Source organism: Seriola dumerili, unplaced genomic scaffold (assembly GCF_002260705.1).
Source record: "Seriola dumerili isolate Sdu_G_001 unplaced genomic scaffold, Sdu_1.0 BDQW01000116.1, whole genome shotgun sequence".
Lineage (NCBI taxonomy): Eukaryota > Metazoa > Chordata > Actinopteri > Carangiformes > Carangidae > Seriola > Seriola dumerili.
The window spans coordinates 662,478-673,451 of NW_019174371.1; the positions used below are offsets into that span (position 1 = coordinate 662,478).

Below are 10,974 nucleotides of genomic sequence, written 5' to 3' on the forward strand. Positions count from 1 at the left end.
GTGTTTCCTACTTCAGGAATTTATGTCAACATGAAAGACGAAACACAATGAACGTGCGTTTTCAAGTCAGGTGACCGTCAGCTGTCGGTGTCATCTCCTGACACAACTACAAATCACTTGTTGTTTACACTGTACTACAGTTGCACTACATTAGTTAGAGAGTGGTATAAAGGCTGGAAGCACCTGAAACAGCAGTTTCTTCATGAGCCGGCTAATTAGCACCTTTAATGACCAGGGTAAAAGTCTCCACCTTTCAACTGACAACTGTTAAAACAAACAACCTGCACTCCTTAATGACAGAACATTACAGAATGTGCTGACCTGGAGATGAGATGTGATGCTGTAATCAACTATGAAATGAAATTTCAGGTCTCATCTTCCCCACTCTAAACAAAGCTCTTTGTATTGTAATAGGAGTTTAGATCAGATTAGGGTTTTGCTATAATTCAGAAAAGTGAATACAATTAAAATCACTGAATTAATCCTCTGTGTTCCTTTATGGTCAACACAGTCTAGACAAGAGCTGCAGTCAGCAGAATAAGAATAATAAACAGTGCTGCAAAAGCTAATACAAACTGCAGGAGGGAGGCTGTGTTTTCAAATTCTGGTGGGTTTTTTCTCTCTAGATTTCTGCCTACCACAGACACCAGGTTGCATTTGGTGCCACAGTGAGGTACTGTAACGCTGGCTGTATTTCAGAACTTTTAGATTTGAATATAGATGAATTTTCTGAGACCAGATGTTGCTCTTATGATTTGTAAATCACGTAGTTCTCTCATATGAAACTGTCAAACCCAATGACAACACCTGTTTGTGCATCCACTTGCTTGTGTTAAACGGTTCAACACTGTGAATGGTTTGTGCGTTTAGTTTAGTAAATGTATTTTCTTCTATTCTGAAATTCGAACAATCATTTGAACATGGGGGGGAAAAAATTTTTACAAAGTGTAATGACCAGTTCAAACTCAAAAGCACATCAGACAATTTCAAGCAGTTCACCTTGTGCTCCAGCAGAGGACATTATTAAAATTCACTACCAACCGGGGGGGGGGGGGGGGGTGGGCGCGGGCGGTTTTTGCGATTATTAGGCTACATATGGATTGTGTTCGAATTAGTTCGAATGAATTATGTGTTCAAATTTGACTTTTTGAAAAAGTGACACTACAACAAAAATAAACACTAATAATGCAACACAGCAATGACTGAAGTGTAATCATATGCAGACCACACAGAGGTCCGAGCCACTGGGGAAACAGCAGCACTAGACCAGAGTTGCAGGCAGGAGGGTGGGGGGCATAGAGGGAGAGATGTGAGGCAAAGAAAACAATTTCACTGTGTCCAGGGCGTTGTTGTCAGATATCTTATTTTATCCAATCATCATTGTACATCCTAAAGACTTTTTGTTTACAAAGATCATAAAACAGAAAAGCCAAAAATCCTCAAATTTAAAAAAGCTGTAAACAGTGAATGTTTGTATTTTTGCTTGATAAATTACTTGGAGTATTATCAAAAATAATGGGTAATTAATCTTTTTTAGTCAATTCACCAAATGAATGATTGTTTTACAACCTTGGTGTTGTTATTGTAGTTTTAGCCATTACTGATTATGATAACATGTGTTGTCTTTTCGCTCACATTCATTGACTTTTTGTTTTTCATGCTGTTGCTGCACCCATTGATCTCACTAAAAAACACTGAGTAAAATGTTCTAAGAATGATAAAACCCTCTGAGTGCTGACCAGTCGTGGCTGCAACTGTTCATAGGTTGACCGTGATAATAATGAAACTCACCTACGCTGAGAAAACACTTAAGTCAGCATGAAAATCCAATTAATAAATGAGTTGTGTGCTCACGAAGCTCAGCAAAGTGTCTTGACACCCTACATGTACAGTAATTAGACGTCTCTAACATATTCATTATGACAGGAGGATACAGAGCCAGTTTTAATTGTTCAGGCAGATGCATCTCAGCCTATTGTTTCACACCAGGCTTTCATCCCATCCTGAAATTTCTGCTGTCATTTGGCAAAGTTGTGGAATTCCTAACGCCAATTATTGATAATGATTTTCCAACTGATTTCCTCTTGTAACAGCAGTACTGCATCCAGCATAAAGGCCGTCTGAAGGAAGTATTCACAGAGCGAGAGGCGTCACAGGATACGGGTTAATGCGAGAGTGATAAATAAGCCTGGTTTGGATTACAGCTCCTGCACTGTGGGTCCATGTAAGAAAAGCTTGTATTCACGTTGGGCGATGACACACACTACTGGACAAGGAATTAAAAGCAATACTGAACCTGAGGAACACACATTTTTACCTTTGATGGTATACACTGCAGTGAGAGGCTAGGTGTGGATACAGGTACAGTGTGGAGGAGTTTTCATGACGACGTTGTGGGAATACGACTTTTATTCAAACTGAAACTCAATGTTCATTGTTCAGAGCAGAATTGATTAGTCAGTAAATTAATTATTTAAACAACAGAAAAGCAGTGACTCCAGCTTCTAAAAATGTGGAGATCTTTGTAAGTAAAATGAAAATCTCTGGAGTACTGGTCAGACAAAACAAGGATTATAAAGACGACACCTTGAGCTCTAGAAAACTGTGATAGCTTTTAGTACTGCAAAAAAAAAAAAAAAAGTTTAATCTCAAGACGCCCTGGTAGCTCACCTGGTGGAGCGCGTACCAGAGAGTCCTGATCACAGTGGCTCAGGTTCTAATCCAACCCCAGACTGCTGCTGCACGTCGTCCCCTCTCTCCAACATTCCTGACTCTCATTGTTGCTGTGATAAAAGGCAAAAATGCCCCCCAAAAATTAGAGTTTCAAAAAGAGAATCTTTTAATTTTAAGTGAGTTCTGCAATTATGCTGTTATTTCTAGACTGGAATCCCAGACTACTAAAATAACTGTCACCTGTAAATACAGTCAGCAGAAGATACTGTAGTTAATGTTAATTTCATGACCTGGTCAAGCTACAAAAATAAATTCTTTGCTGTCATCTGGTTAGAATGATTTTTGCATACCAGCATTTGAAGAATTTACATTGTCCATTCACGATATCAAAATTATACAAATGACTGCCTCTTTTCCCGAGGAAACAGAGAGTGGACTATGGTGTTAAAAAAATCTCTGGATAAACAATCATCTTGCGCCATTTTCCAACCGGTAGCTAGGAACTATTTAATGAGGCAGTTGCCCATGTATTAATTGACAGGAAGAGAGAAAGTAGTTGGAATGACTGAGATAAACTTATATAGTACATCATATTTTGGACTCAGTGAATTAATTAGAGAAATACTCAGAAAATCAATCAACAATAAAAACTAAAATTCCATTGCATCTACAGTATAATTCAGATTCTTATAATCGAACAATCCTGTAATGTGAATATTTTCACTACATACCAAAAGACAACAAGGTGAAACAGCTTGCAGCACTGGCTGTCCTGTCATCCTTGCTGCACTTTGAAAATGTGACAGATTTCGGCAGCGCACACTGAACTCAGGACTCACGTAAAGAACAAGCACCACAGGAGTATAATGCCCATTTCACTGGCAACGATATAAAGCTTTCTATGGCATGGGCCTGAATTGTACCAGCCAAATTATTGTTCCAGAAAGCTGAGAAAGCTTGAATGGGAGGTAGTTAAGAGTTGACTTCCCTCCAAGCCCCTGGCCCAGATGTGCAAATCACTGCCAGTGAAAATACAGCTCGAGTCTCTCCCAGAGGGCAACTTTATTGCTTAACCTCCCGCACAATTTATGACACAACACCAAAAGGGTAAATTTCTAATAACATATCCGGGCCTCTCTGACACTAACAAGTGGCTACAGTCCTGCTGCTGAAATTTACTGTCAGTCACAGAATCCCCACGTTTCAAATTGGTTCTTAGATGCTTCACACAGAGGCAATTTGGCGAGAAAAATATGAGCCATTGTAAAAGGCGGAAAAAATGTGGAATTTAAATTGCAACCAAGCCACCACACTCACACATATACACAAGTATGCATTTAAAATCAGATACTCTTTTCAAATGTATGCCTCATAACAAGATTTCTTTTCTTTTCCCAAAATGTGGCACAGAGATTTGAGACCATCCCTCTGCTCCGTCTCTCTGAGGTCTTCACTAACTCAAATAATCACTGGGGGTTAGCTGAGGATGAGGTCCTGACGGGACATGCATGAGGAAGGGGGACTGCGGTCGCCAGCAGAACACACTGCTGCTGGTGAGAGGGGCACTGTGTGATAAGCTGCAGTACTGTACATTAAACTGATTGAAGTGATTCAAGTTAAAAACCCACCCACAAGTGTCGTATCTAAAATGATACACAATCCTTTTTACTATCAAACACTCCCTGCCTGAATTTATTATCGGTTACAGTGGAGAGAAAGTATCAACATGTCAACATAAACTTCCTACAGCATAATCCATTTCTCCCTGTAAATTCCAAACACTAATTTTTTTTGCCAAATATTTAAGTGTTGTTCCAACATAACGAAATGATGTGCAGGAACATGGTAGCACTGTGAGCATATTATGATTAAATTCGAGGTTTTTATCAAGTCCTGACTGACTGTTGTAGAACAGAAGTAAACACTTCACTTTTTGTCTGGCTCTGATAATAAACACTGAGGTGATGTTGAACAGTTTTCTCAAAGACAGTCACCTTAAAAAAAATGTCTTGTTTGCTACTACGTCTCCATCAATTCACAGCCTTCCACAAGAAAACCAGCCTTTTATGTGCAGATAAAAAGGCAGCCACTTTGTTTAGCCGACAAGCTGCCCCTGAAATGGATTCCTCTACAGTTAGCGACAATAGCTAATCCAGGAATCTATACTCTGTTTTGGTTGGACTGAAATAAAAAGAGTTTGAATGATAAATGCAAAATTGAAGTTCATTTGGAGGGCTTTAGAAGGCTTGCCCTGCTTACCTCAATACGTTGTTTTGTGATGTTTCCCGAATCTGTACGAGGCAAAGTTTGCATTACCTCTGTCAGAAATGGGAATATGACCTACACTGAGGAAATACAAAAAATTTCCCTTAAATGGAGGTATTTCTGCAGTCATTGTGAAAAACAGTGAGCTAATTGCTCCGAGCAACCACCACCAAAGCTACATTTACTGAGGAACCATCATGATCTATAACAAGGAATCTAAATGATAAAGTGTCTTCCGGCTCTGGCTTTTAATGTGACATCACCTCAGATTTCCACAACTTATTATGATATGTTAGACTTGGGTCGATATTTGATAATACTGGATATCACTATATTTCCCACCATATGCAATATTCTTTATAATAAAGATTTTTTTTTAACCAACCCTGCATTGCTTACACTACAAGGTACCTTGGCAAACTCAAAACTTAATAAAACTGCTGTTTAGTGGCAGCACTGCTTATACCCCAAACATAAAATACAACAATTATACAATGAAAATCATCTTCAACAAAAAAAAAAAAAATCCCAAGCCTATGATATGTATAAGGCAAGACATAAGAGCTAAAATCTGACTTTTAGAATCACAGGACTGTACAGAAAGTATTCTGCTCATAGGGCCTACCAAACCAAAACAGACCAACAACAAACCTTAATGACCTGTACCAAACAAATACATCTACTATTGTGCATTACTAAACAGGGTAGAGAGGAGCATCAGTTCAACTCAACATTATGTTTTCCTAACCTGCAAAACACTTCGTAAGTGTTCACTAAGTTCCTTAAACTTCATTCCAGTTTACTTCATGAAACTGAAGCAGATACAATGAAGTGATGCTGCTATATTCTGTCATGATTGCAGTTGAACTGGCCGACAGTACAGTATGTGTTTAGACACACCAGCAAAGATTCCAGCACCTGGCATAACGTCCTGCACACCGTGTACTCTGGTGAAGGGACATAAAATACGCTGAGAGGAACCATGTACCTCATTAATCATAATGAGGCTGTGGCAGATTCAAAGAGCCATGGAGTGGTCTAGTGTGAGACGACAGCCACTGGATCCTTAACGCCAAACCTAGACAGAGTTTAGGGCTTACACAAACAGCATTCAGCAGGCATCTTGTCACAGTGCTGCAGAAACACTGGTTTAAATGTAATTACTGCTTATTATCAAGACAGCCGCACAATGTTAACGTAAATTGCTTTTATTTCCAGAGAAGACATGCATACAGCAAGTGAAAGTTCTGGTTTGTAATTCAAAGCTTGCACCTTTTATTTCCACAAAGGAAGTTTTGTTAAACACCAAAGGAAATCAAGTAACAAACAAAAGAAGAAATAAAAGACAAGGCTGCAGCTGCTCCAGTGTTTATATTTGGGTGGAAGGGATGCTTCTTGCACTGCGAATGTGAATTTGTGCCGGGCTCCCCGGTGTGAATTTCCATTAAAAGTTTTCCAAAGCAGAATGCTACGTAAGAAAATGTCAGACACAAGTTCAGACTCATTAATATGCACCACCAGTCCTGAGAGATCTGTTGTGCTGTGCATTTGCCTTAGCTTATTTCCCTCCACCCCATAATGAATTAACTGTTGTCTAAATTAGGCCTTTAAATGAACTGTTCAAACTATTCAAAGCGCCACCGCAGCCTCATGGCATAAACACTCTTTAATACTGCAAACATCATGGGGGATCTTTAGGACTATTCCCAACATCCATGTGTCCGTTAATTAAAACAGGCACAGAAAAAATATTGTATATATTATGGTGCTTTCTTAAGTGCTGAGAAATACAACTGAGTCAATCTGTTGTGACATTGGTTCTCCAAAGCACCAGACTGCTTCTGCTGCATCAAAGCAGAAGAAAAGTGATTCATGTTTTCAAGACATGTAATAAGTTATATTTATCTAATGTCAATAATCTGAAAGTTTCTTCTGTATAGGACTGGGTGTGCAACATTCATACCTTGAGTACCAAACTACATGTCTGTAGCATTAAGAATGAAAAGGTTTCAGGTGTTGAAAGTTGGCAATTAATTAGTCCAAAAACAGTCAGACAATCAATCCACAACTATTTTGTTGGTTGATTAATGTTGAAATCATTTATCTAGAGTAACAGTGATTAGTCCATTGTCAATTGTTTCATCAGTAGACAGGGAAATTGTCAGCAACTCTTTTGATAATCAAGTTATCATTTCAGTAATTTTCAACTAAATAATATTCTCTGGCTCCAGCATCTCTTTTGTGAGAAAGGCAACTTTAATGTGATAGAAAACTCATTATACAACAGTTCGGTGTAACCAAGTAATTTGATTGGACGAGAGACATTCCATGAGTGCTGATGTAGTGTACAACAGCACGGGGAACTTTTAACTACATGTATCACTCAGCTTTATGGGTGTTCTGTTAACCATCAATTAGCATTACATTAACCGTTATCTATCTTGGATTATAACAAACTTTGTAAAGATGAAAATATTTCCAGAAATAACATTTAAATAAAATCATGTATGGTCATCAGAAGAGGATGAAGGGAGGGAAAGAAGCTTGGACACTTCAGCGCACACCTCCAGGTGCGCTCATATGACATCGCCAGGTCAGGAAAATGTTTGTGTGTCATTTAGCAACAATGAAGTAGCGAAACTATTTGTGTTGGCGGCCTCGTACCTACGACCGAATCACAGTCGTGCTGATATTCAATACAACATCACTCACTCTCGTGTGATATTGCTTAAGTATCTTTGGTTATGAACTGTTGGTCAGATAAAAACAGAAAGCTGAAGTTACCACTGTGGGATTTATTAACCTGTGCTGGGCATTTTTCACTTTTTTCTAACATTTTACAGACCAATTATTCGATGAAGTAATTAATTGATTAAAAGTCAGCTTAATTGTTAATGAAAAGAATTGTTAGTAGCAGCCCTACATCGATTTGCTTTTTTTTTTGGGATCTGTGAAACTGATGGACATTTTTCACTATTTTCTAGCATCTAGGAGACTAACAGAGTAATTAAATTAATGATGAAAATACTGTAACCATTACTAAGTTAGCAGCTGTACATTGAAAGCATGTACATTGATTCTTAGGTGTGTTTATTCTTCTATTTTTATTCTGCAATCAGAAACATCTTCAGCTAAATCAGGAAGCTTTTCTATGAGTTTATTTTTACTTTAGGAAGTGTATGCACTTTAATACTGATGTACATTAGAAATATTTTGTTGAATGGCAAAAAAGGGGTGAAAACATGTATATTGTGCACTTGTATATATTGCCCATAACTAAGGTATCCAAAAAGAATATTATATTAGCACCAATACAGAAAACTTTCAAGTAATACTATTCTATTCACGTCTCTCACAAGCATAACAAAATTGTGTTACAGACATTAACTCCTCTCAATCATTATGGTAATACTATAACCTAACTACAGCAAGGTCAAATATCCACGGTCGTCCGTGGTCAAGGAGTTTAAGATGCTGGACATGGAACCAGTTTAAGTCCAGCTGGACACTTTTTTTGCACGTCACCTCCCTTTTTCACTCCCTGCGTCTTTCTTGTCAGCCTTTGACTGTGTGCTGTCTTACAAAGGTTAAAAAAAAAAAAAAAAAATGGAGAAAGTCTAAATTTCCACAAATAAAAATTGTCAGCCATGCCACTGTTTAGGAGCAACAGAGTCCCCCCTGAAGTGATGCTGATAGTTACCTGGTCGGTGTTATCGTCAGGTTTTCTAAAGTCTGTATGTATGTTTGGCACACGGTTTATCTTTAATATAAAGTAGGCTTCAGCTTGAAAGTTGTCACATATTTTTTTTCCAGCCAGTCATCAAAAGTGATGCATCAAAGCGACACTACAAAGAAGAAAGCTACAATGAAACAGCAGCTGCTTCAAAGAATGATAAACACAACAGATCCAACAACCAGACCTACTTTTTTAACTTCTTTCCTGTTGATTGCCGACTTGGGTCAACATAACACTAAATAACTGCACAACCAGACTCAGAGCCGCAACACCAAATACTCACACAAACTCAGACACCCAAAGACACAAAGCTGACTAAACTGGGATGATTAAATGTGACACTGGAAACCACACAGAGCGCCCCCCCAAACACATACACACACCACATCCCCACCCCCAATGTGTATCAATGCTCACAATATGAGAGTGAGCCCCTCACAGCAGCAGCAGCTTGTCATGGGGGCTGCCGAGGAGATTCAGCACCATGGACAGCGGCCAGCAAACTTCCACAATGCAAACTGTAGCTTTTTAAGCCAGACTCCGTTATTTATGTCCAATTAATTTTTGACACTTGGAGAAAGTATAAAGTTGATTTAATAAGGCCTGAAACTAACTAAAGAGCTTTAAGTGTCGCGTTTTAGTTAAATACAGAACACACAAGGCGTGGGCAGCACAAGTAAAAGTACATAACAGACGGAGACAAGTGTAAAAGTTGTAACGAAGTGTGAACAGTTTAAGCTGCTTGTCTGTTAACTAGCAAGTAGTTTGCTACACACGTAGTTAACAGAGCCACGTGTGAAAGGGAGGAAGAATATACACAACAAAAACATGGCATGAAAATGACGCTACTCTGACAAATGTATTTTTATTGGCTGTAACTGAAAGGAGAATAGTAGAGTTTTGTTAGCATTAGGATGCTATGCGGCCTATTATTGCAATAACAAGTACAAAGTGTTGATTTAGCCCGCCAGTGTTATCAGTAGCAGTCGCTAAGCTAATTATGAGCTACTGACAGACAGGTTATGACATGTAGAAGCAGGTGACTGCGTTAGCTATTCATTCTGGTTGTTGTATAGACTGTAGTGCTTTTCAAAAAAGATGAAAACATGGTATGTAGCCAGGCCTAAGCTAATAGACAGATGCTCCGGTGTAATAATAATAAGTGAGGCGGCTGTAATCTGCTCAGTTAGCGGCTAACGGACAGCGCAGACCGTTGTGTTTTTTTTTTTTTTAAAAAACTCACCTAAGACGAAGAAGGGGAGCTCGGTGTTTTCCAGGTCGTCCACCACCACGACGTCCCCGGGAAAATCGTTTCTCACGGAGAACAGCAGCTTGGGCTCCGAGGCCGACGGACTGTGCATGATGCTCAGGTCGTTTTCCCTCAAAAACGGCAGCGCCGACACGGTGACGCTCTTCATCTTGCACTCGGTGTCCTGGCTCTGGTCCTCGTCGCCGTTCAGACCGCGGACGTTAGCCGTTAAGACGGCCAGAAGGACCCACGCGAGCCCCGGCAGCAGCAGCAGCAGCGGCGGCAGCGGTCTCGGCCCCATGTTGATGCTCGCCATCTCTCCGTCGCTCCGTTTCCTCTCGCCTCCTCTGCCGTTTCTCTGTCAGCCTGCTTCAGTCTCTCAGCCCGGCGGAGGAGAGAGCAGCAGCAGAGTGTGTGAGAGCGGTGTGATACACCGTCGGGCTCTCACAGTGTCGGAAACAAACGCCCCCTGTTTCTCACATACCATCAAACACTGGATATTTGTACATACAGCACGGAGCTCTGAATGTATGGCTGCTGAGTGTTGTAATGCCACTGACCCCTTTACTGTAATTGATTGATAAACTGTCCAAATGGCTCTGTAATGGCATAGATTACCAACAGGACGTGCACCCAGAATGCCCTGGGGCTCCCATCAACAAAAGCATCATCATTTGTAATTTAATTGTACATTTGCCCCCTCATGAAAATTTGCATATCATCTAACACCACTGAGCATCTTTAGTAGTTTCCCTGACCTCTGTGATGAGGTAGACACTGCTAGATGCATGCATAATTGTCTAACTGATGGTCTGGATGCACAAGTTGAATTCAAACACTCACCACCAGCGTCTGTGTTGCCAACATCGCGGATATAAAAGGGCAAAAGATGCTGTTTGGAAGTGGGAAACTTTAAAGTGGATGTTGTTGGCAAGAGGCCAGGCAAAATAGTTTAGAGTTTATCCGCTCAGATGGGTTGAGCAAGACAACAGAACGCTTTCAAACAACACTATAACAAACAAAACATGAATCTGATGATGCACACTGTCAC

General features: G+C 39.9%; 1 protein-coding gene across 1 annotated transcript in view; it reads right to left on the reverse strand.

Moving 5' to 3' along the window:
• The window catches only part of astn1 (astrotactin 1), a 376,673-nt gene extending 366,518 nt beyond the window's left edge, over positions 1 to 10,155 (reverse strand). Inside the window, exon 1 of the mRNA XM_022748096.1 lies at positions 9,918 to 10,155. Within this exon, the coding sequence (XP_022603817.1) occupies positions 9,918 to 10,092 (175 nt within the window). The 5' untranslated portion in view covers positions 10,093 to 10,155. The remainder of the gene's footprint in view (positions 1 to 9,917) is intronic.
• Positions 10,156 to 10,974: the final 819 nt, after the last annotated feature.